Source organism: Pagrus pagrus, assembly GCF_965226575.1.
Source record: "Pagrus pagrus genome assembly, chromosome: 4".
In the NCBI taxonomy this organism is placed as follows: Eukaryota; Metazoa; Chordata; class Actinopteri; order Spariformes; family Sparidae; genus Pagrus; species Pagrus pagrus.
The window spans coordinates 30,485,206-30,512,999 of NC_140188.1; the positions used below are offsets into that span (position 1 = coordinate 30,485,206).

The 27,794-nt window shown below is 40.7% G+C and overlaps 1 protein-coding gene across 2 annotated transcripts in view; it reads left to right on the forward strand.

The window, feature by feature from the left end:
- Positions 1–27,794, forward strand: part of sorl1 (sortilin-related receptor, L(DLR class) A repeats containing) — a 101,615-nt gene that overhangs the window by 37,295 nt on the left and 36,526 nt on the right. For both annotated transcript variants that reach the window (XM_084351131.1, XM_084351132.1), the window contains exons 7-11: positions 17,261–17,362; positions 18,076–18,245; positions 20,909–21,101; positions 22,907–23,024; positions 27,699–27,772. In XM_084351131.1, the coding sequence (XP_084207257.1) occupies positions 17,261–17,362; positions 18,076–18,245; positions 20,909–21,101; positions 22,907–23,024; positions 27,699–27,772 (657 nt within the window). The remainder of the gene's footprint in view (positions 1–17,260; positions 17,363–18,075; positions 18,246–20,908; positions 21,102–22,906; positions 23,025–27,698; positions 27,773–27,794) is intronic.

Here is a 27,794-nt window from a genome sequence, read left to right on the forward strand (position 1 = left end):
TTATACACGTGACTTGATAATCAGTCTGTGGGTTTGTTCTCTTACAGTATATCCACCTTATCTTTAGACCTTGTTGCTTTCTCTAATACACACAAAGTTTCAATATTAGTCTTATACATGTTGACCCACACCTCTGTGCAGCAACCAAGATATGAATGAATAAGCAAACGGTACAAAATATGAAGAGAAGCACAATCTAAACTGTTCTTTGCTTTGTTCAAAGCACCAATATATTTACATACTTTTCTCTTTATATATTGTATATGAGGTTTACAAGTAAGTTTGTTGACCATTATGACTCCCCAAAATTATGTTTCAAGCTCTTTAATATGATCACCATCTAAAACTATTTTGATTGATCACCCTTTGTCTGATTACCAAAAAGATGATTTTTTAAATTGAACTGTTTCCCTAGCTGAACTTGAACTTTTCAGACATCCAGGATTTAAATGTGGGATATTTAAGTGTACTGATGACATTTTTAAGATCCTGTTTTCAGAACTAAAAAAAAAAGTCCCCTTTATTTACTGTGAGAATAGCCGGTCGGGCTGAATAGCATTCACTGTTACTGACAGAAAGAGCTTGGTCAAGTGGGGCCTTTGCTGCTCTTGAAAGCTTTAATGAAAGAAGAGAGAGTCCTACAGTTCTTACAGAAACAGAGTCCCAGTAAAAGCAATGGACTGCATAAATTGATAAACTTTAGAGTAAAGGTTGTATAATTTGGGAGACATAAAAACAGCATAAGGGTATATTGGTTTTTCGTTACTTAGTTTAGTCAACGCTGATTACCCTGGTCGTGTTTTCATGTCTGTAGTTTCATGCTTGAATAAATATTATTTCCCACTAAAAGTCTTTTATTTAAACTGTTACAGGCACCAATAGGCAGAAATGTAACGTAGCAACTGACAGTAACCGTCTCCTACTGTTCCTGCTGTGCACCTGCACACATACAGTATTTAAAAGCCTGCATTGTATTACAGCATAGTGAAGCAATGTAGTGAGCAGTCAGTTTCCCACCTCAGCATAATGTGTGGAGTATAACAGACGTTAGATCAATATTTGGCTGGCGGTAACTTGAAGCGCTGTATGTTTGTCATTGTTGTCTCCAGTGTTTGTGTAGTGGAAGCCTCAGTTAGGCAGCAGACAAACAGACAACGGAGCAGATGGTGAATATGGTTTGGATCTCATCTCCTCCCTTGTTCCACAGGCTGCCTGGGACACATTTGCTGTCCTCAGCGTCACATGTCGGCTTCAGCGTGGGCTGCCGGCAGCCTGTAGCTGCAGAGTTTCAGAAACAGTTGATTGCAAAGAGAGGTCGACTGTGAAGGATTTGTCTGATATGATAATTGATATCAGATGGTTCATTTTACTAAGTTAATACATTTAGCTGTGCTTCACATCATTAGAGAAAACAGGAATGAAATGAACTGTCACTGCTATGATGAAGTGACAGTGTAAGCATACACAATACTCCATCAGCACAGTCCACATGTTCTCGATGGGGTTCAAGTCAGGACTTTGGGAAGGTCATTCACAAAACGTCAATTCTAGCCTGATTGATCCGTTCATTTACCACTTCTGATGTGTGTTTGGATCATTTTCCTGTCTGAACACCCAACTGCACCCAAGACCCAATCTTCTGCTGATGATTTTAGGTTTTCCTGAAGAATTTGGAGATAATCCTCCTTCTTCATTATTCCATTTACTTCCTTTAGAGCAGCAGATCCACTGGCAGCAAAACAGCCCAACAGGCATCAAATTTGACAGAAATACAGATATAAGGAGATAGTAAAACAGAGTAGAGAAATGATCCAGCGGAGCCCAGGGTATGGCGATCCAGATCCGTCAATATGTGTGGCAGCGGGAGCCAGGAGAGAGAGATGTCAGAGGTCCCGTGGTCCATCAGAAGGGAGCCTGAATGAAAAGGGAGGAGGAGGAGGAGGAGGAGGAGGAGGAGCAGGAGGAGGAGGAAGCTATAGAGAGAGTACAGTGAGAGAGTGGCACAGCTTGCAGTTTGAGGGGACAGAAAACAAAAAACAGAAATTAGAGAAATGCATTATTAATCAGAATAAACAGATGTTTCTCGTTGGCAGGACAATGTGACTTCTAATACTAAAGGTAAGAGACTCACTGAGACTGAGACCGACCCACTGAATAAGCTTTCAATCGAATGCAAGGACTAATCAAAGGTTAAGTCAAAGAAGTAAGTTTTGAGTTTAGGTTTAAAGCCGTCAGTAGAGCCAGATTGTCAGCTGGGAGGTTCTGACTTCTTTTTAACCCTGGGAACCGTTGGGAACCCTGAATTCTGAGAGCGTAATGCACGAGGTGGACTATATGGTATGAGATCAGACATGTACGACGGGGCAAGGCTTTGTATGTCAGTGTTTATATCTGTATTTTCTGTAAACAGCTGTCTGTACAGATGATCTTGGGACCTGTAGCTGCTTTGAAATGGCTCCAAGTGACTCTCCTGACTTGTTCAAATCAATAATCTGCTCTTTTAGATCAATGCTGAGCTCCTTAGACTTTCCCATTGTAGTGTTTGTGCCTGTGTCTAATGGGTGTATCAAACACCAGCTGTTATCAATCAGAATCACTCAGAAGAAGTTAAGAGGCCATGAAGAACATTTGATTCACACAACTTTCTATAATCACCTAAACTGATCGTTCAAGTTACTGTATGTATATTTATGATCCAAGCAGATTTGGTCACATTGTCAGAAGACCTATAATAAATTCATTACTGAACCAAACTTCATGAATGTTTTTGTACAAAGTAGTTTGTGTTCCACTCATTCATCACAGAAAAATGATGTCTCAAGATGGCCATGATATACATGTTCTTTACAAGTGGATGTAAACTTTTGACCACAACTGTAGGTGACCAACACAAAGTGCGAATGCAACAGCCTCGAACTAAAAGGGTCACAGGTAGTTAAGTTACAGAATTGCTGCCGTACACTAACAGTAGCATACAAAAACCCAACACAAGTGACCGCCAAGGCCACAGCACAAAATAGACACCTTGTGGTCTCCAACCACACAAAAGATACTGTAATGGATGTAGGAAACCAGGAACGGAAAGTGACCAGACAAACTGGACCACACCAGAATTAGACTGCAACATCCACTCGCACAAAAGTACTTATTACAGCTACACATCAAAGTGATTGAAAACAAAAGATGAGTCATAATACACAAACCAAGTTTGTCCCCCTCTCAGGATCACCACCAAAAATAAGAAGGGCAAAACAACAAAGTGACGAGCTCTTTAACTTGCATGGTGACTATCTAGGCAGGGTGCCCACCACCACACATAAACAAAAGCCACTAGATACACAAAACTTTCACACATTTACCTCACCTCATGGACATTCAATCCTGGATGAGCCCCCAGTTTTTATGACCAGGGCCTGGGGTGAACCCTGGCGCAACATGAAAATGACTCTCCTCTTCCCAGCTCCCAAGAACCACCAGCAACAAAGTATTTACAGCCATTATAAAGGTTTTTTATCTAAAATACATTTGACAAAGAGATAGGAAACTGGCAGTCTGGCTGAAAGTGGAGAGGAGAGCCCACAGGAACTGAGTGGAGCTGGCCTGAAAACATTCCCATCAACTGTACTGTAATGTGTAGCAAGTGATTTCATGATACGACTTCTGGGGTTGTAACAGGCATGGCAGGTAAGAAAAGACTGCTGCATTCATGAGCTTATTTATGTTTTTCATAAATGATTCCTTCTTCTTTGAACTCTGTATCAGAACAATAAGTCCCTATTGGAATTGGATTGACAAATGATTTGACTGCTTTACAACTGCCTGTTTGGTGGCCATGAAAGCAGCTGAGGAAATACAACATGTCCGGCTAAACACATGTATCATCCAAATTCTTGTGGAAATAAATTGTTTTGTAGAAGCTGCCAAGATGTACAGGATGATTTTGTGGCCAAGCTTTGTCTTAAGAAAGCAAAAAGAAACATCATCACCTACCGTTCCACTACACATCACCTCTAGTTGTAAAATGATATGCTTGCTGAGAATGAATTGAGGCACAGCTAAATCATAACATCTGCAAACAGGAGAAAAGGAACAGTAAAAGTAGCTCTGCCAGTGTTTTTGCGACCACAGCCGTGCTGGGGGTATGTATATTCCTCTACAGTATGGTTTTCAGTGCAATAATGATTTGAGTGAATCTACCGTAGCTGTGTCGCTATCTGCTCTGCTATTTGCAAGCAACATTTGTTTGAGAAGGAAAATGATCTAGCTGTACACTCTGTAAACATGTTGTCAACTGTTTGTGCAGATGCATGATGCATATGCTGCAATTTACTGTGTACACAGCAAACAGGCAGTGTTTAACGCTGGGCTCAGTCAAAGCAAGGCAGAGCAGCCTTAATAAATCCCTGTGGCTAATGTGGTCGAACCTAATGAGTAATCCTCATTTCCAATTACTAATGTGGTCCAACAAGACATAGAGTTTAACCTCAAAGTGTTGGGAAGCCAGCAGCTGCTACGTGTGGTTTTGTTTACTGCTCAGAATGTGAAGCAGGATGTTGAGAAGAGGCATGTGCAGGGTCGGAGCCAGAGACAGTGACCTCCTTTAAACCTGAAATGCTGTATCACTACAACACCGCATTTATGAAATACATTTATAAATGTATAAAAAATGTATAAAATCGGCACTTATTTTGTGAGTTAAACAAACTACGAAATACAACTCTTGCCTGTCACATAGTAAATGTGCATTGTAAAATGATGCCTGAACGAAGCAGTCCAAGACATAAAGATGGAATTGACACTGTGGACTGTGGACTCAATATCCTAATCACCTTAATTGGGACCCCTGGACCATTCAGAGCTGAGCAGCAGCTTGTCCCGCCAGTGAATTACAACGTCTCAGCAGCCAGGGTCGGGATATATTGAGTGACAGAGACTGATGAGAGTTTGATATCTCAACTTTTAACCTGAACATGACTTACTTGTCATTTTAACCATAAATACAGCTACATGGCAGACACCACTTAGTGTGCCTAGATAAACACAGGCTTATGCTTTCAGATGAAAGCGTCTGTGGAGTAAAAAGGAACTGTAGTGATGCAGGAAGTTGTGAAGTTGTTCATCAGCTGCAAGATACTGCAAATAAAGACTTTAATACAGCTTTGGAGGCTGTTGTTTTCCAGAAATAGTTTTTGGTGCTGGAGCTCAACACTGTCGTTTTAAGTGATGAGAACATCGTCAACACCGTACGCACTATGTGACAAACACAATCACATTACAGTTTGACTGAATAGTCTTGACTCTGAGTTCACCTACTAGCTTCTTCTTAAAGCAACATGATGTAACTTTTTGACCTTAAACTAGCAGCTTCAGAGTCATGTTGATGGTACAGTGTCTCTCTCTTGTTTCTGCTCTGTGTGACTTCAGTGAGAGGGTCGGATCACAGCGTTGTTTAGAAACTTAGTTTACTGATCCAGCAAGTGGGCCAACCCTTAGTAACAGCCTAGCAACAAGTTCTAGTCCCTGTTGAGTCAGGCTTGAGCAAACTGATGCTTTCTAGAGATGGTGGAATTCCCAAACTGAATAAATAACACACATGAACACAAAACTGCCTCGCTAGCTTAATCTTGTTAAAACCAAGATATCTGCTGAAAATATTCTTAATATAAATATTCTTCCACCAACAGATTTAGTTACTACATCCGTGAAGTGCACATGCATTATTAAGATGGTATCGCCGTGCACCCTACTCACTGACACATCTGATGGAGGATGCAGGAGTGTTTCCGTGTCAAAATGTATTTGAGAAATAATTTCCAAAATTCACAACATGATTTCTTTTAAAGAAATATTCTGCCTCAGTCCATATTTGTTGATGTTTAGCTGTTCAAAAACAATATTCTCACTGCGATCACAGGCTCTGATTTCCCCCCGGCTCGCTGTGCACAAGGCAGGCACGCACCTGTATTAACAGAGCAGTCTAGCAACAGTCTAACAGCAGAGCCATAAATTACATTAACTAAAGAAACTTGATTTGATAAAAAAATAAGACTTATCTCATCTAATCAGATACATTACTTACAGACATATGTTGCAGAGCTTCTGCAAAAACAGTGGTGAAGTTGAAATTTTGAGATTGTTCAATAGAAATTAAACAGCTTCATTAAACAATTCACACTCTGTTCCAACAATAGATATTTTGAGCTCCAGCTCTGGCAGTTACAGTGTTGCCATGGAAATGGCAGAGTTATGTCTTCAGTGATAAGTAAAGTGTGCTGTCATGCTGATTTCAGCACATTCTTAATATTGTGTTGACCAGTCAGATTGCTTGATTTGAGCCACTTGGTGTATAACGGGTGACTTAGACCATGAGATTTGTTTCAGAGCTGTAAAAGAAGCATAGTGAGTTTTCATTTACTTCAGATTATTTGGTCAAACTGTTTCCAAAGTCAAGAAAGAAACTTTCATGTTCAGTACAGATGATGCTTTGCACTCGCTCTAACAATGTCTCCCTACTTACAGAACAGATAGAACCACTGTGCTAAATCAAATCCCATCCAAAAATGTAAGTAGATTGGAGAACAAACCCTTCTCAAATTAGTCTGTGACCTAATACTGATCCATCTGGGGCGTCCTGACATGGAAAAGACAGAGAGGTTTTGAGCACAAGAGGGCAAAATAATACTGGCAACACTCGGGCTGCTTGTTTGGGTTTTCTTTCTGTAGTGTTTCCTCAGAGACGGTCATTCCTAGAACAGTTCGTCAGTGCTGCTGCATGTGATGAAGGCAGTCAGGGGAAACGCTAGAAATGACTGATATCCAGATAAGCTCAGAAAGTTTAATGTTGACTTAAGAGTTCAGAGAGCTGGAGTCGCATACAGAAAAATACAGCTTCTGTGAGAGACCTGGATGATATAGATGTAAAAGGAATAACATCAAGCTAAATGAAAACAAAACAGAAATGTAGTGACTGTCAGGAGTTAGTTGGGATCATTCTTTTCACTGGATTTGGTGACAGTAAAAAAATATATTGCATGCTTTGTACTGTAACACACACACACACACACACACACACACACACACACACACACACACACACACACACATATCAGGAGAGCTTCTCAGCATTAGACACCAGGGTTCACTTACAGTTGTGGTGATTGACCCGTCTGTGACCTCCCTCCTCTCTGAGCTCTGAGTCTGACCTCCAGAGCTGATGAGACCAGTCAGACAGACCAGTCCGACTGCCTCTGGGGCTTCTAGAAATGGTTACGTCCGGGAGGAAATGGAACAGATACAGACTGACTGGTCATGAAGCATCAGCTCTGTTAGCCACTTGGTGCTTGCTACTAGCTAACTAGCAGAGCTAACTGTATTTTCTTCAGTCTTCATTAGCTATAAAAATAATAAATCTGGTGGTCTAGTGTCAGTTACTCTCTCTCGTCTTCTGTCTTTGGCTAGTGCTAATAGGATTAGAATAATGGAATATCACAAGTGCTTTTGGCAGTGCCAAGCTGCTTAAGCTAATTAAAGAGCCAGAAACGGAGAGTTTTATCTAACAATAGGGATCCTGAGGAATAGAGTGCTAATCAGACCTTAAAGACCCCAGCCTCTGGTGCCATCGAGGAGACCCGGGAAAGATAACTGGCTTAGTAGATGTAATGGGGATGTTGATAAGACCCATCCCTCTTCTCCACAGTTATCTGTTCCATATTCCTTCTCATTTAGATCACAGATTCTCTGCAAAGAACGTCTGGGACAGGGAGAGAAGAAAACAGGAAGTGGGGATTGGAGGGAGGAATGATTCCTCCCATCAAAGAGCAGATTTCTTTCTAGTGGCTTCTGAAGCTCTGGCTCACTTGCAGTTCCTGAGACAGTTCAGTTTAGTAAATACCTTCAACTCCTGAAAACTCCTGCCCATGTCCTCCAAGTGATCTTAAGTTTTAGTTTAAGTTTGAGTCCCTACTTCGATATTGATATTGCAACAAAATTGTAGAGATGACTTATTGGTACTTTCACAAAATACTAAGACAAGGAGAGTTTTGATCAATAATCATCAGTAAAGTGGATATAATGACTTAAGCTACGTTCACACTGCAGGTCTAATGCACAATTCCGATTTATGGCTCAAATCCGATTTTTTGTTTGGCTGTTCACATTACCTCTTTAAATGCGGCCTGTCTACGGATTGCTGTGTGAACAGCTCACGCTCCTGAAGTGACCCGCATGCGCAGTTGATCATTGATGACATCACGCCACAGCGGTGTTTACGGACGCGAACATGGCAACGGCAACCGGTAACGTGGGACTGTATGGCTTAATGCTAAAAACAGTGTGGCAAATTTGTGAGCGGGTGATATCACGACGAGGAAGAGGAGAAAGAAAATTCATATTTTAATGATGGCTCTATGCGGAGCATAGACTAGAGCATAGACGGAGCATTCACTGCTGTCCTCCATGTTTGTTTTGATTATGTTCGTGGCTCCCGACCGCTTTTCAATCAACTTTATTTGTCATTCATTTACAAAACAGTGCAGCGCGGGTCAGAATGACGTCAAAGTCGCATTAAATGCGACCTGGCTGTTCAGATTGCGGTCGCATTCAAAAAAATCCGATACGTATCCGATTCAGTACCACATTTCAATGTGGCCTCAGATTCAATGCGACTTGTGCTGTTCACACTGTCAAAAGCAAATCAGATACGGGTCACATATGAGCGAAAAAAATCAGATTCAGGTCACTTGTAACTGCGGTGTGAACGTAGCATTTGTGGCTAAAAGTATTAGAACAAGTAGAACAGTCCGTTGGTTCAGAAAATGACATCAGCCTTTACAAACAGGAAACGAAAAACCCTGATGACATATCACCATATAACCATATCCATAATCTTACACCATATTTACTGTAGTCTAATATCTTGATAATGATATAATTAGTATTGCCCAGCCCTATCTGCAGACACTGCTTACTACTGAATAATACCTGTCTGGAATCACATCATCTTTTAGCTATTCTTTGTTAAATTTACAACCATTCATCAGAATTCTTAACTCCTTCTACACAAACCTAATTGCACTGGTGTCTCAATGCAGTAAATGACGAGGACCGTTTTCATCTATTTGTGATTTTTAAAGAATCTCACATGCATGCCAAAAGACAAAAACGCTTAACATTAACCCATCTACCTAGGAACTGAGATCCTCTTGAACAGAGAGATTGCAGACATTAAAGAAAGATGTGTCTGCTTTACGTTGTATAACGAGCCTATCTGAATAACAGCACTGCCTGAGGTGCACTGGGCCAGAAGTCATGAATATGTAACAGATGATCCCTGAGATATGGGCCGGGGTAAAGCAGGGAGGGAGCCTCGTTGTCTAAACTGTAAAACACAAAAATGTCTGATAGCATTCAACTTCACAGCAGCTGGGTGAAACAAGCAGAAGGCACTTTGCCTCGGAGGATTTGGCTTGTGACATTTCCAGCTTGTTTTGGTGTCAGTGCAGGTACCTTTCATTTTAATAAAATGTCAGTGAAAAAAAGAAAAGAAGGCAGCAGTGAACATGCACTCTTCCTCAGGGCCAGTCATTAACAAGTGTCACCTTGTGGCTGTTTACTGTGTGGGAGTGGAGTTCTCACTGTGTGGCCTTGTGGGTTACAAGGAAATGTTACGGAGGCGCTTGTGTGTAGGTGTAGGGAGGTTCATATAAATTCTGGAAAACATATGTGTCATTCAGTTTGAAAGCCAAATACTACAGCGTGGGAAAGAAATTTGACTTGTTTCTGTTTGAATAACTGGCACTTTACCACGGGGAGACGGTTGAGGCAGCTACGATCTGCAAGGCGAGGGTTGTGTGATGGACGGAGCCAGCTGCAGGCGTCAGTTGGCTACTTTTTGATAGCTTTGCTAACCCAGTACTGATAAAAGATTATCAGCGAAAAAGCCCATAACACTTTGAAAACTGTCTATGACTCTCTACAGCATTGGGGAAAACACAGCAAGCTTGTTATTTAACCTGATGCATTTAAGGGTGGGAATTGTTGCGGTTTTATTGATACCACTGCCATTATTGATTCTGCTTATTGGTCCGACACTTAAATTTAATGATTCTTTATCAATTTTCTGTTCTGAATAAATGTGCTTAGCCTACCTGCATGTTATTATAACATAGCATATTTACTCTCAGTAACGGATGTGCTGCTTTTTTTGCAGTGACAGTTCTAAGTCGGGTGTCAAACGATGGTATTCCAAGAATTTAAGCCCATCTTTCTGACAGAGATGTTGCTGTATACAATTCCCACTACATCAACATAGTTTCACCATGAAATGAAGCCGTGCTTTGGACCATCTCTTTCACTGCACCATGACTCCTTCATGTTTTACAATGTGTAACTGTCAGAAAATATGCATAAAAGGAATTGATAAGCTCGGAGGCATACAGTGCCAATGGATCTGACAATTTGCAGCCAATCTCAGCTGGAACCAGTTCTCGATTGCCATCCCGTTTCTGTATTCTTTATTCTTTAGCAGAACCTTGCCACCATGATTTCCAACAAGTACAAAAAACAAAACAAAATCAAATGTAACAATGATGATTTAAGAGAAAGAGACATGACAAAGAATCATACGCTCCAAAATATGCTTCATGAATATTCAAGTGGACATCTTTTCTCGATTTTTATTTAAGGATCCCCTGTATCCCAATGTCTGTATTACAGGTGTGTTATCACAGAATTCTCCTCAAATTCTTTGTGTGGATTTTTCTCCCAGCAAAAGACTTCAAACAACTTTGTTCAGACTGTCTGTCTGGAGAAATGTCAGATGATGAAGAGGGCATAGCTCAGTAGCTATTGATTGAACAATAACAAGACAACCAACATAAATATTTAGTTATCATTTCCTACTGAAATGTGTCCATTGTATTGTGTTTTAATACAATAGAAGTCAAAACAACTATGTAAAACCCTAATTATAGTATGTTAGATAGTGTAGTAATAAGCCAGAGCCAATAGTTTTCAGATAAGCTGGCAATAAAAAATTTGAGCAGATTATCTTGCTAACGGTAGTGCTAGCTACCATGTCGGTCATGTGGTCCTTACTTTGAAAGGTCACATGCCAGCAGTGACTGCTGCCAATGTCTGGAGTTGCTGCATATATCTGGTGGTTGATGACAGGGCTCCAGCTTAGAGGGTGTTGTAGCAGTCCAGACAGGAGAGGAAAAGCACCTGGATGAGCAGCTCAGCCATCTTGCTGGTGAGGAAGCAGCAAATACTCCCAGTGATGTACAGGCCGAATCTATAGGAGCGGGCTGCTGTTGGTCAGAGCCACACAGGTTCCTTGCCATCCAGCTGGCATCACTACAGTATTGCCAGTGAGCCCCGTGGACACACTTGTTGCCATGAAGATAAAGTGTCCCTGATGGTTTCATCAGTCTTCAACATTTTCTGTATAATGCTGTGATTGTATTAGGAAAATCACTCGAAATATGAGAGAGTCAGATATCTCAGGTATTTACCTCCCTGGGTCGGCTCATCACATGTTTGCAGTAGTGTTCTTTTGAAAAGATTAAATTCTGACCTGTAGTTCATGGAGACGAAACAGCCTCTGCTTTTAAGAGGTTTTATGGTCTGCCATGAATACAACATGAACATCTGACTTACAATTGCATAGTTCATTCCTTGGATACAGTATTATCCGTAGAATGCTGTTTTTCCATTGAAAACGATGATATTTGTGTCCGTTTGCCACCCGGGCTGAGCTGATCTGAGGCCCTAGAACCACATCTCATTTCAGGGATTTAAGCTTTGAGAGAGGATCAGTTTGAGAGAACATGAGCACAGTGTGGAATGTGTGGCTCACTTACAGTTGCCGTTGCAGTGCAATCTGTGGTTTCAGTGGAAAAATATATAATCGCCATGCCACTTACATGTGAAAATACATAATAGACATTCTCCAGTCCACTTTTCCCTTGACTCACAAAGTAAACTGACCTGAAAACCTTGATTAGAGTTTATATAAGCAGCAGAACAGAACTCAGTTCCAAACCCACACCTCATTTCTGAGTCGCAATGTTTAAGAATAGTTTATTATCATTTATCACTGTGTTAGTAATGCATATTAATGCTAAAATTCTTCTTTAGACTAATGGACAACATTTCAAAAAGAAGAAAACACATCTCACATTTTACCTTATAAAATATTGTATTATGATTTTACCTTATACCATGTGTTCTGAGCGTTTCTGTGCTGTTATTATTTCGTATATACTGTATATGTTTTTCTGTGCTTTACCTCCATTTGTCCCTCTCTTCCTTCCCTCCATTTGTCTCAGTGTAGTTGCTGCTTTGCTTTCACATCACACCACACAGTCGATGTGGGCACTACGCTAGATAAATCAATAGACTGAATGGAAAAGCCTGAAATGCTCTGCTGGAGACTGGGGATGCTCAGGCACTCAAGGATGGATACAAATCCTTCCAAGACACACACACACACACACACACACACACACACACACACACACACACAAAGATCTTTTTTAAAACCAGCACCATTATGTTAGAATGGTAGAGAAATTGATGGAAATACTTTTAGTGTTTCCCTCAGATCAGGGTGAAACACTTTTTCTTATAGTGGTCATTTCTATAGTAACAATAGAATCAGCCTCATATCATTCTGTACTGTAGATCATAGTGCATAACGTTCTGAAATCCACTTCTATTTCATATTTGATTCCCAAACACAAAAATAGCTGGATTTACTAAGTGCAGAATAAGATTGCAATGCGAAGGTATTACATTTTCACAGTACAATTACCATTACCACATCATGTCAAATATCCCTGTATACAGTATTGCACAGTCATCATTTTTTGGGTTAAAGAAACGCTTTATCATCATTCACTATATTATGGCTTGACAGACATGAAACTTGATATAAACTTGATTTTCTTTTTCAAACAACACAACTACGGTAGAATTCAATACTTCCCCCCGATAAATGTACTCAGTGTGTAAACCATCGGTTTTCTTACCACAGTCTACCTTGATGCTGGTATTCTGCTTCTCAGAAGCTTTTTTTTGTGCCTTTTTTCTTCCGTTGACCACGTGCAATGTAGGTAACATTAGTAGACTAGACTAGAACAATTAGTGCATCGACGCCTTCATTGGTTGAAATGACAAACATCACTTGCTGCAGTTTATATCAACAATGTTATATAATGTATGTACTAGTGGTTACTAGTGGTTTTTTTCAGGGCTGATACTGATACCAATTATTAGTAATCCAGGAGACCGATAACCGATAATTGGAACCAATATACATTTACAGGGAAAATAAAACTCTTAGCCTCAAAGTCAATAACCAGTGACGGAATATACTCAAGTACTGTACTTATGTACAATCTGGAGGTACTTTTCTTCAGTATTTCCATTTTCTGCTACTTAATATTGTTACTCCACTTCATTTAGTTGATGCCTTCTGCAAGAAAATTCAGATTATTCAGTGCTGATTGGCTATTACTCTTGACATCAGATAGGTGTTGATAGGTCACAGAGTGGTGACCACTAACAGAGAAAGCATGTTCTGCATTTTGAAAGTTTTATTTTTATCGGCAACCAGACACAAAAAACACAGACACTGATAATTGTAAAAATGCAAAATATCAGCCCCAATATTCGGTCTGCCCCTAGCATGTACCACGTACTGTAGGGCTGCACAGTATATAGTTTAAGCATCAATATCACTATGTGCGCGTGCACAATATAGTCACATTGCAGGACACGCACTGTTGCAAATGAAATCAAACATGTCCTGCGGCAGCTTTTTTAGCTGCTTGATACAGAAGAAAAACTTCCATGGTTCTCATTTTTAGTGACTAGTTGTCTCATAGAACATATTTGACTCCAATTTAAGGGTTCATGGATACACAGAGTTTGCAGAGTGACTTTCAGACTCTGTGCACAGCGAGTGTTGTATCAGAGCTGCCACTGTTCTTTGGTCAGTGGAGGAGAAATAAACCAGCTTTTCTTTTTGTGGTCGTGGGGAAAAACAAACAAAATCAATTTAACAAGTGGATTGAACCCTGCGTCCCACACTCAGTCCCACAACATTGCTTTGCTTCCTTTATTTAATACACCTATTGAATATTGTGAATATAGTTAAGCTTGCATCTCATTTTTGAGTGGGGCAAAGGGCTGGATTCTCGCGTGATCTCATCATCTTGCAAATCCAGCTGCCTCACAGGGAAATGCCATTTGAGCAGCAGAACCGTCTACCACGCCTTCTGTGACGTGATATTAAAGCTCCTCTCAGCTGTTTTGTTAACCATCGCTAAAAGAGAGTGACAAGAGGTGAACTACACTCTGCAACACTACTATACAGGACCAGCAGAGTAGCAGCTCCTCTGAAGTGAAAAGACTTAGATTGAGTAAAATCTACCAGTTAAGCCAAAACCATCAATTAGAATAGTATAAAAAAGCTTTCTGGGAAATAGACTTTCTTTGATATGTGATTGTCGATAAAAGTCCAGTATTGGTTCTTTATATTAATCCAACCAGTATTTGAATCTAATTCTAACATCCCAGGCAGAATGAGTAGTGGGTGTGCACCTCAGCTCTCTGAATTTCAGTCTGCCTCCTTTGTTTTACTTCAATTTACAGATTCCTAAAGCTGCCCTCCTGCCAGCTTCTCTCCTGATCTTTCTCTGTTTTACTCTGTTTTCCTTTCTTCATCTTTCTCCCTATCGTTTTTTTAACACTCTTTAACACTCTCTCTCTCTCTCTCTCCAGAGGCTGTTGCTGTTAAAGCCTCAAACAGGGTGGTCCAAACTAATCCAAAGTAAAATAATGAAGCTGCTCGGCTCCTTTTTAGTTTGAACTGAGCCACAGTCACTGAATAAATTTCTAGCTGGGAGAGCGAGGGGTGAGATGGAAATGGAACAGGTAGAGAGGACGTAAACTGTGACGATGTAATTAGAGTACAGAGTAGAGCCTTAATAAGCACAGATGGCTGGTTTATTCAAAGAATAAGGACGTTTGGAGGCTTGTCTTACACTGAGAGACAGAATTTCCAAAATTTGAGCCTCCATGAAAAAAAAATCCTGTAACATGATGTTAGTGAACTGCACACTCCTCTGCACTAAACTGGCTGATTGTGGGTGATAAAAGGAGTGTGTCAGTTTTAGCACATGGGTCATTACCAGAGAGTCGAGCTGCCTCCGAAAGGAGAACTTCTTTCTTGATTTTGTCCTGTTCTGTCAGTAATGATGCATTCCAGGAATGAAATGAGTCAGAGACACTTTTTAAACACAGGATGTTTTCAAGGCTCAGACAGATCTCTAACTGTTGCTTAACTGTATACGCCAGTGCAGCGCCCGCTCAAAGCATGCTGCTCCAAAGGGGCCTATTGGTTGGCCCGTGGCATTTCTGTCTCTGAAGACACACTTTTCCTCATTAAATTTGGCATTTTTTTTCCGTATAAGTTTCCAGAGACAGTTACTACAACAACACAATAGTAGAAGGAGACAAAGATATGGTAAGTTAAAGTCTTCAGCTCTAAATCACGTCACATAATCACCTCCAGTCAACTGCGGGAGCCGCCTGGCTCTCACTGCTGGGGACAGACGCTGTTTTACAGGCAGAAGTGTGACAAAGAGTCGGTAGGACAGACAGGAGGACAGACAGGAATAAATTCTGTTATTTCCTCATATAAGATGCTGAAGACACGACATGCAACCCCATACTGTTGTATGGTCCAGTAATGTTGCTTTGTGGGTCGAAGTGTGGGACGTTTCTCTTTTATTTTGAGTGATATCCAGTGAAGGACCTGTTTAGTTGTCAGACTGTGAACACCATCAGAGCGCCCCTGTCCCGTGCTGCCAGCACACTGACACAGAGGTCGTCTCACCTCTGTTGCGGCTCTGTTACTACCTCCGCTGGAGGATCAGAGGCAGAACAAAACCGTCCCCCCATTCACCTCTGTAACTTTCACACAGATGGCGAGGCAGAATAGCAGCGCATGATTCCCGCCTTGAAAAGGCAGTGTGAATGCTGCTAAAATTACACCAGACACTGTGCTTCCTTAGGTACTGAAGGATGGATTGAAAAGCCACAGATGGATGAGACAATTATCTAAATGGGAATAACTGCCCCACTGTCAGATGGTCTCTGCATGTAGACATTTATGGTGTTGCACTCGGGTTGAAACCCTAAAAGTGACAGGAGTTATGAGGAAAGTGTAACAGTGGAGCTTGAGGGAAGTGTCGACCCCGCCACACACCCGACCAGTCGCTGTGTGAAATTTGGTGTGGTTGCCTACCAGTGACACATCAAAAAGTCTGCCAATGGCATGAAGTAACTTCACCTAGCACAATCACACTTGTTTGGTTCGTTTTCATAATGGGCCGTATCCATACAGCCAATTTTATAAAAAAATCTCCAAAAAGGGAGGTTGAAAATATGTTTATTTCCACTTTGAGATCTTAGAACCATGCATCATTTAGAAATGGCATAAAATCCTCTTGATCCATGGTATGTGCCACTCTTCATACAGTATACAGTACGTATCATGCCATCACTGTGCATGTGTACAGTGGGCAGTGTAATAAGTTTGTTATGTTTAAATGACAATGTGAGCCACTTAAATGAAAATCTGGAGGATACCCAGAGTATGTGATCAAAAGATGTCTCTGTTTCTACTTCACTCACTCATTCTATCAGGCACGCGCACACAGATGCACACACACACACACACACACACACGCATACACACACCACTCTGTCTGGTCTGCAAGCTTGTAATTCATAACAGATCAGAGCTTTGCTCCCTCCAGCAGCTTGGCTCCTAATGTATTTGTAATGACAATGAAGAGAGTCTCTCTTCCTCTCTCTCTTTTACACACACATTCGCACAGACACACTCATATACACACACACACACACACACACACACACACACACACACACACACACAGGCACATGCACAGATTTTTGTATCCTACTTGGAGCCTTTTTAAGTCTGGATGTTTAATGTTTTCTGACTCAGCTGTCGAGCTCTGTACCACTGGGATATTAAGACAGAAAAACATCATCAGGACAGTCCAGATAACCAAAGTCTCTTCTCTTAATTGAAGTCAGCTCCAAGTTGGAGCTGCTGAGAAACACAAATTCTCAGCATGTTAGTCGATTGGCTGCCTGTGAAATGTTGAAGGGTTTGACATAAATGATTGAATGAACTGTGCTTTCTCTGTGACCTCTGCCTCTCCAGAAACTGTTTGGCAGCCACGAACCTTCATCTGTTCAGCTCTGGGTCTCCTACAACCGCCAGCCAATGAAAGCTGCCCAGTTTATGACTCGACATCCAATCACAGTAAGTCTCTCTTATGTGTACTTCAGCAATAATTCAGAAATGAAGGATTTCAGAAAGTCTTATCAGGATACTTAATGATTAATCGATGTTGAAGTATGTATCAACCCTCAGTACTTTTTTTGGCACAGACAGAAATGTGTCACACTGTTCAGTAGCATGAAGCGTCTGATCAGATTCATTATCTTGTTTGTTTGTTTATTCTTAAAGCAGATTTTCTCAGAGTTAAAGCTAAATTTAAAGCTCAAGATATATTTGTTGTGGTGTTGTTTGTTTTGGGCCTACAGTGTATTGTACAAAGCTTCATAAGGTGTTAGACCTCAGAATTAAACTGATGATAAAGATTATGCTCCCCCAGTGATCATCAAGTTTATGAGCTTGTATAAATTTGCCGATTGGATCATTGCGGAGTGAGAGATGAGTCACAGCTCTGCTGCGCTCCTGTCCGTTTCAGTACACTGTGGATTACTTGAAATAAACAAACTACATATGAACAGTGTGGTTTCCATTTTCTAAAAATATGTTACACAATCGACTTCCTGATTTAGGAGGAAGAACCACCTACGCTTCACTGAACAGTACACAAGTCCGTGTTTCCACAGTGATATCCAGTCTTTTCACATCGTATCCAGTCATTTTATTGCACCCTCAGTGTAACCAGGAAGAAGCTCAGTGAGGTGAGGATGACCTCCTCTTTCTCCCTCTCATCCTAACAGGAGTACTACATAGCAGATGCATCGGAGGACCAAGTGTTTGTGTGTGTGAACCACCTGAACAACGTTACACACCTGTACATCTCAGACACACAGGGCCTGTCCTTCTCTCTGTCACTGGAGAATGTTCTGTACTACAGTCCTGAGGGCTCCGGCAGCAACACACTGATCAGGTACTACATATACACCACACACACACACACACACACACACACACACACACACACACACACACACACACACAATAAAAAACACTGTCCCTCCTGCCCTCCATGCGACTGTAGTGATAGTGGGTGAAGCAAAGTAGACCAGACACCTTTCACCAAAGCTACTTCCACCAGCTGCTACAGGGCATTTTCCAATGAGACGTTGTACTCGTAGCTGAGAGTACACGTCATCTGTCACATCTAGCCTGATTTAATACAAATGAGAGCACTAAGCTCTCCAGCTTCACACAAATAGATGCAAAGGTAGATTGGGTAAATATCACTAACGCACTGAACCAGTGCATTAGACGTTGCAACATAATTCAAGTGATTAAATATTTAACACATTTGAATATTTTTTAATATAAATAAAAGTTTTTAAAAAGTGAATTTAATTAAAAGGAACCGATTGTAGACCTCTTTAAAAATCTAGCAGCCATTTTAGCTACTTTTACAACTTAAAGGGGCATTATGTAGTTTTGGAAAAGAAATTCAAAGTCAGAATTTTAATATTTATAATATTAATGAGGTAATGATACAAACTTTTTTCCATAAGTAAATAAACCAGCTGTTCTCAGAGGAAAAAAAGGTCCCAGAACACTGTTTGAAGCTAGAAAGGTGGCAGGGTCCGCCACATATAAACAAAGTATACAAAAACAGTATAAATTGTGTTGGCCTTTAAGTTCAGTTTGTTTATTCAGTTTATTCAGTCATGAAAACAAAAAGAGTTTGTTTATTTAGTTTGTTTAGTCAGGAAAAAAAAAGCAGCCAATGAAAATCTTTCTCTTCTCATTAACATTTCTTCACCAAAACAACAGACTGCTCCTTTAATTTTAATATTAGGCAACCCCACATATGGTCTTCAAGAGTGAGCTCTAACTTCTGCACAGGAAGCTTATTGGAGACTGATCCCTTAACATTTCATCTATAGCAGTTCCAAGACTCTCTGTCTGTTTTGGCATACGATTAATTGAAGGAAGTTGGTGTAAAAATAACATTCACAAAAAAATACTCCAAGTACATGTTATGAGCCAGTAGGTGCACAGAGTGCTGTTCTGCATACCGCTATAAATATCATATTATTATATTACATTATACGGAAAGAATCACACCTTTGGCGGCAATCTCACCCTCTGCAAGCTGCTCATCCTCACACTCACCCATGTCCCACTGACTGATAAGGAAACGATCTCATGCTGAGTGACCAAGAACGGCTCCAGGTCCACTTTCACTCACAAACTGTTACAAAACAGAAGAATTAGTAGTTGGTGTTGTCAGGTGGATATACTGCGAAGCAGTTTGACATACCAAGGCTTTCTTTGCATTAGCTGGCTTGACAAAACCTAAAACCCCAGTCGGAGATAGCAGGTACCATGACGGTGGTTAACTAGCTGTGTTAACCCAAGTAACCTTCTTCAAGCTCTGTGTGCGTTCCCATAAAAAGGGGCATTTGGTTTCATTTGATTCTTCTTCCCCACTGCATGCTCCTACTTCAGTCCATGAAGAAAATGACAAAATTATTACAGCAAAAAGCAGTCACTGGAAGAATTTTCCTATCTAAAGAGATAAAAATATTGTGTTTGCATCAAGCATGAAAGTAGCTTGACAGTGTCTGAGTAGCCCGATGCCTGCAGATCCATCTCCATGACAACTGAGAAAGCAACATCCTCTGACGAAAGTGTGTTATACAAGAATGAACTTTAATGCTAAATATGAATACAGCTGGATAAAAATCAGTCGTTAATTTGCTCCTTTTGTCTTTTGTAGAAGTGATGAATCATGCCATTAAGGAAATTGCAGCAGCATATAAAAATGAAGTCAGTGTGCACCTACAGGCCAAATCAAGCAAGTAATTGAGTAGTTCCCCTAGCAACCTCAGGAACTGACAGGAAGACCTCTAGTTCCCATTACAAATGGCTGATAACACAGATAAGACAAAGGCTGAGCAAACACAGACGAGTAATGCTTCTTTATCTGATAGAAGACGATCTATTGATGTGAACTCTGAGCTCTGTATTCATTGTTTTTCTGCTCGCTCTTCTCCATAATCTCATCAGGAGGACCCTGTGTTGTTTTGGCAGAAGCAGTCACACAGCGTTGGCTCAGGTGTTTGTCTGACAATGATGATTCTTTCTGTTTATGTGACACTGTGTCTTCTGTTAATTAAATAAGCTGTGGATCCCTGTGCCTTCTGTTTCCTGTGCTGCACAGGCTGCTTAAAAACAAGTGTCTTGTATGCATGTATGCAGTTTTCTTACATCATTTCTGGATAATGGAGTTCAAGCTTCCTGTTTACTTCTCTCTGCTGTGTGAAACGTTGCCTCATGAAGCTGTAATTTCAAAATGCTGATGCTTTTAGTTCCTCTGTGTTTGCACTCTTGTCTTTCTGAGCCAAGTGTACAAGAACATGTAGAGCGAGTTTTCAAAAATCTAGAATCTGGAATGAATCAGCAAAGTGTCGTTTTTTAGCCATACTGAGGCTGCAATTGGCACACGTCTGTTCTAAAACCAAAAGATATTTTGTTACAAGTGAAGCATTGGTCCTTGTTTACTGTTGTATCAGCAGCTGTGGTACATGAATCAAAAGTTCCTCCTGATGATGATGATGACGTGTCCTGCCTCTGTTTCAGGTACTTTGCCAATGAGCCTTTTGCAGACCTGCACCGCGTGGAGGGGCTGCGAGGAGTCTTCATCGCCACGCTCATTAATGGCTCGGTCAGTGAAGACAACATGCGATCTGTCATCACTTTCGACAAGGGAGGGACGTGGGAGCTGCTTCAGCCGCCTGCTGCCGACAGCCTGGGAGGAACTGTGGACTGCCAGGTACCCGACAAACCTCACAAACTGGCTTATTATTATTATTATTATTATTATTATTATTATTATTATTATTGTTATTATTATTGTTATTATTGTTATTATGGCGGATTTGATGAAGTTTGTTATTTAATCACCTTGTGAGGTCTGTAGCACAGTGTTTGGCTCATGTTTTTACCCAGCTGCCATCACTGAGGCTTCATGACCTCTGCTTCTTCACAGTGTGGAGATGCTGTACAGAAGAATGTGGTTTGGGTGTGCAGGTGTCAGACTTGTCTTTGTGAGAAGCAGAAACTATGGTTCCATTACGGATCATGGATGGATCAGCTCAAAGAAAACTAATTTGCAACAATTCTGATAGTTGATTAATGGTTTGGACGAAGCTTCTCTAATGTGTCCATGTAATTTATTATATTTGGATTCTGGATTACTGTTGGGGCAAAGCAGGCAGTTGTCCTGAGGCCACAGACCCAGAGCTTCACTATATATCAACTGGTTTCGGTCATTTGATTAACTGCAAATAAGTTGGGTAATTTGCAACATTAAAAGCAATCATGATTTTCCATTTCGATTCTAAATTGGAAGTTTTTCAAAATTTTAATTTCAGTCATGGAAATCAATAGCAGGTTGTCGCTTCTGGCAGTACTTTTTTTCTCCATCCCTGCCTACTTGCGTGTGTCTGAAGAAAAACACTTCAGATGAGACAGCTAGCTTACTGATAGCATGCAGCTGCACTTCAAGACACCTACAGGCTGTGTGTGTGTGTCCACACGGGCAGTGTTGCTGCTGAAGCAGGGCTCCGACCTGTTTGACTTTGATAATTATCGATGAATATGATGACGTGATTTTCCTTTACCCTGCTGAAAGAGCGAGAAGGTGTGAGGGAGAAAGAGAGGGGGGGAGGGAGAGAAAAAAAGAGTGCACAGGAAAACAAGCTGCCCCTCACCTGCTGTGTGTGTCCTCTTCATGTCTGTGACATATTCTACACATACAGACATTAAAACTGTAGTGAAACGCTGGTATGATGGCGACATGACTGTCTACAGGTCGTTTTTAGGTCTATGTTTGCAGAGAACCGCATGCACGTCGCGGTGAAAATATGCAAGATTCCTAACCCTAGAGGAAGCGCCTTCGCAGCCTGTGTCCAGCCTGTTGGCCTGTGAGCCTGTGAGCCTACGATGGTAACTCTGACAGCATCAAAGATGTTTCAGAGATCCTTCATTGATTTGTTTAGGAGGAGGGTTGACTTGTAGGTGAAGAACTGAACAGAACAGATACTGTTGCCAGAGATCCTGTATTGATCTGTTTGGCAGGAGGGTTGACCCTGAATAAATTTGAAAGACAAAACTTTGTAACAAACCAAATTTCTTTCTTTCCTTTGTTGTCAGACAAAACATTCAGTTTGAACTTCTTAGACATTTTACCATTTTACCCTACTTTCTTAAGACAAAATCATTTTCAATGTATTAAACAATTTATATACAAATTAAAAGTTATGATAGTTATAATAGTTAGAAGTCATAGTCTCGTTCTTGCACATCCTGGTTCTAGATTTAGTCTTTTACACTCTTTTTCACTCCTGTAGGATTTGACAGACCAATACTTTCTGCATTCAAACTGCTGGTAGTGACAGTATTTTGATAATGATAGCTCATTAAGGTAGAATGTCACAGGTTTTACTGCAATTATTCCTCACTAACTCACTCCTGCTGGTAGTTAACAGGCAGAAGAGTATTGAAACCTCCTCTCCTCTCCTCTCCTCTCCTCTCCTCTCCCTCTTTCCTCCCTCCTCCCTCTTTCCTCCCTCTCAGCTCAGTAAAGGTTGCTCTCTCCACCTGGCCCAGCGCTGGAGCCAACTGTTCAACATCCAGCTGAGGAGGATGCCCATTTTATCCAAGGACTCTGCACCAGGACTCATCATGGCCACAGGTGGGACAACAAGTTGCAACACAGCTTACAAAAAACGGTGTCAGAAAAATGTGCTGAAAATTCCAGTTGACATTAAACACCAGACTACCTCTTTTAAACTGCCATGTGTGGCAAAAAAGGCCCAGTCTGAATATTTTTGGCCCACATACATGTTTTTGAAATTAAGTGGTTTGGATCACAGATTGTGTCTTTCAGCTGCTTCGTCTGTAATTACATTGTTAACCCTTCCTGAAGCGGTTAAATCTCATTTTAACACTTCATTTTAACACAATCAGAAATCCCTGGAGCCTGTGTGATGGACAAAACACATCTTTTCTAAAACGTGTCAGTTGTTTTGGCAGGAGTGTCTGTATGAAAATCTATTAGTCAAGACAGATGAAGAGACTTTTGGTGCCATCTGCTTGAGGATGATCTCACTGACAGAGCTGGAACCGCACAAGCATGTGTTATCTTTCAGCAACTTCCTCTTGTTGTGATGATACAGATAAGTTCCCTCTACGCAGGAAAGAAGCAGTACAAACCTACAAGTCTTCCTCTGTGGTGATTAAGTGGCCTTTCTGTCTTTCTTTGTAAATAGCCACATCCTGTATTGCCCAAAACACAGGAAATACTGCTGCACTCTGCAGAAGCTGCTAGAAACTTGTTTTTCAGTGAGTCAGTGTTGAAGTTGTCTGTGTGAAAGCCTGAGAAGATATTTGAAATAAAATGTCACAAGTAATATGAGACCTGTTCCAACATGTTGTAGACAGATGAAGTGAGGTGGCAGGAGTTTCTCTGCCTTGCTTGCTGAAGCAGAGTTTCTTCCTGCAGTTCGAAGCCTCCTCACAGCTGGTGAAAAGCATTGATTTGGTGATACTCTCCAGTGTCTAGGAGACTGCTTCCTCTGCACCCAGCCAGTCCCTCTAATTAAATTCTTATTAGATAATGGGCATGGAGAGAGAGGGAGAGAAAGAGGGAGAGAGGAGGAGGAGGAGGAGGAGTAAGAGGAGGAGAGGACTGGCAATCGACGGCACCATTTGCTTCGTTATCGCTCTCAAACAGATGGGCTAATTACTGCTGCAGCACCCAGCGGGCCCTCGACGGGTCAAACACACTCATGAACACAGACTGGCATATACATACACAAACTGCACAGACATGTTTACATACATAACAGCCTGAATACACTGATACATTCCTATACACATTTGACCAATATGTCATTTGAGATTATTTGAGGGTTATATATTCCATGATGTATTCTGATAAAGGTGTGTTCAACCAAATTATCATAAATAAAGTAAGAGATAATTCCCAAACAGGTGTCCATTGTGCCTCTGAATTATTGGACACTCCTTTGGGCATTATCCCATTAACACCATTGTAAAAATTAAGACTAATAGAACTTTATTTTAATGCGTTTTTCGATCAAAAATATATTGTTGGTCACAAGCAATAGTTCCATTTCCCTGACAACACCTGAGAGTTTGACTAACAGCTGGAACAATTATTACGTTTCCATAAGGTTCTTATGAAATGAAGACTTTGCAAAACTGCACAGCAATGTTAAACACACAACAACCTGAGTGAACTCCTCGACACATTGGACTAATACGTCATTTGAGATTATTACTTAAGAATTATTTTCATTTTTACAAATGTATATTGAATGAAATGTTGTGAGTGTATATTTTTTCAGTGTACCATGCAGCCTTGATATATTTCAAAATCAACATGATTTATTATTCAAACTATAACAAAATACACATTTTGTCTCTCTGATGACCAGTGTTGGGTTTACATCTGAAAGTAACTTGTTACATTACAAGATTACAGCCATTAAAAAGTAACTCATTACGTTACAGCATTACCCACTGAGAACAGTAACCTGTAAGAGTAATTTTGCATCAGCGAACATGGAATCCTCATTGCGATTACTTGCACATGTTGCTGCATATGTTGTCCCACGTTGTCCTTTAAATGTATTTAGTATCATATTCCACGAGCCATTAAAAAAGGCTGCATTATTTCAAGTAGATGGATATAAACAACAAAACGAGGGTACCTGACAGGTAGTAACTGTTCAGCCTTTTGGCCGCTAACCATCAGACAGCAAACCTAACCAAGACACAAGAGAACACAGGCTCCTATAGCCTACAGTACATCATGTGTTAACATGCGACTGATAAAGCACAGGCTGCCCTCTCTGCTCTGGTCATCTAGCTTGCTGAGTTTTACCTGCACACTAACAACACAACAGCACTCACATATCCTCAGGTGGCTGTATACTGCAGGAGAGACACAGAAACAGTGCGCATGCATCAGGGATTTTGTGACGACAAAGGGAACAGGGAAATATGGTGAAATTCTTCCAGTAACAGATTAGTTTTTTGAAAAAGTAACTAATTCATGGATAACTTGAACATGTTGCATTACTGGACACAACAAAAAAGTAATCTGAGTCCCCCGACTCTGCTTGGGATGACTCGGATATATAAACAGAATACATACTGTAGAAACGGCAGACAAAATAGTAATAATAATATAACGTGATAATAGCCTTGAGGAAAAACACAAGAATACAGAAAAGAAACATTATCACACTGGTTGGAGACACTGTGGTCAGAAGGATGTTTTGACATTATTTGTCATTCCAAAGAAATCATGACGACGTGTTATTTTCTTATTTCTCTTCTCTCTAGTTTTCAAAGATATCACTCCTCCACTCGTACAAAAATAAAGTCTCGGAAGAAACAAACTGACTCAGGCTGAAACACTTTGGAATGAGATCCCAGAAGTTTGAAGCTCTTGAGCAGTTAGGGTCCATACATATCAGTATCTGTTTTTAAAGAGAAACTAAACACGCCCTGAAAACCTGCCTGTCTGTGCTGATCTCCAGTGGTTTCACTTTTCACCCTGCTGCAGTCAAGTCAGGTGCATTCCAGGACCTGGTGACGTCACTGCTGGGTAACAGAGCGCCTTTCTGACCGCACCAAACCACACCTGTCAGTGATGCTAGTGTTTAGTTGGTCTTTAAACAGTGAAACAGTAGTAAAGACGCATACACAGTGAAAGCATGTTTGTGTTTCCCAGTCTCTATCTGTACAGCGGCGCAGGGTCTTCATTTGTTTATTGTCTCGAGTCCCTGACTCCTGATGTGATGATATTTAATGAGAGTCATTAGCCCCCTTTTCTACAGAGACGGAGTGTAATTCATTTCAGAGGCATTTTTACAGCCCTCGACAGGGACACAACAACCCGTTATTGTCATTTTAATCTGCTCTTCTTGGAGTCATTCACCCTGAGATTTGATTAACAGGATTGATGTGTGCAGATGTAAGTGAATGACTGTGTGCTCTTCAGTGTCAAAGGCAGACACGGCTGATATTAATCATCCAGTCCATAAATTCCATTGTTCTTGATGGATAGGAGGAGTGATCCATATTGTAGATGGATGTGTTGTATGTGCTGTATTATTTACCATCTTAGTTTAGCCTGTTAGCATGAAATCATTTGCTACACATTACAATGTACAGCTGATGGGAATGTCATCAGTTTTGCAGTACTGTGGGGAGAAGGGACGTCTTTGTCGTTTGAACGTCAGTCCATCCACCGGCTGGGATTAAAGTAGTGGTGACATTGTCATCCCTACAACCATGCTGCTGACATGGCTAATTAGGATATTGTCTCTCATCTCATCTGTAGATATTAATATGATATTTTGCAAGACTTTGAGTTGAGAGAAGATGTATATAGTCATTTTAGTTATGGTGTCAAACATGGCACATGATTATTCTAAAATTGTGTTGGGCTCTGCCCCTCCTCACTACGCCTGGCCTTCTTGCATAACATTCGCCAAAGTCCTGCAACACGCACTTTATTTGGCTGAAAAGTTGAACATTTTCAACTTGCACAGTTGTGCAAACAAAGCAAATAATACTTTCTACTTTATAAAAAAAGTATTTTTATGGGAACACAATGCAAAATGTTCATTCTAATAATGTTATGGCAACTCTTATTTTTTAGTACACTTGCTGCATGGCTCTATACTTTTGACCTTTTTAAGCACTACAAACATTCAAAAGGTTCATGAAATAGTCTAAGAGCAGGGTTATAGAACAAAACAACTTTGTAGTCCTTTTATACTGCATAGGAAAAAAACTATTCTAAGACACGGATGGTAAGTCTTTTTAGCCATACTAAAGTGCTGTGGCTATACGAAAGACACTGTCAGCTGGTCGTGTGGACCAAACGGATGCCTTAGCTTTTATGTGTCTTACAGTTTGGGCTGCTTTACAGTGAGCATTACAGTCTCACAAGTTAACATGACATGTCTGTAGTTTAGTTTTCTGAAAAACAAAGTGAAAAAAATTGGTTCAGTTTCCATTTCTGCACGTTTGATTTCATTATTTTTCTTCTTGAATTGCCTGAGCAGATCATTCCTGATGTTCTGCCTATCATTTAACAGCGTACTGTCAAAGGAAAGTATTTGTCAGTGCATACAAAGGCCACATGCATGAAAAAATACAGAATGCTATGGTTGAGTTCTTGGGTTACAGATTTTCCATATGTGAAAGCAAAAACAGTGGTCACATCAAGTCTGTAATATTCAGGGGAAACCCCTGTAGTGTGTGTGTGTGTGTGTGTGTGTGTGTGTGTGTGTGTCTAAAACGCCTTTCTGTCCTCTGGTTGCAGGATCTGTAGGCAGGAACTTGGCCAACAAGCCTAATGTGTATGTATCCAGCAGCGCTGGAGCCCGGTGGAAGGAGGTCAGTACAAAATCTGACACAG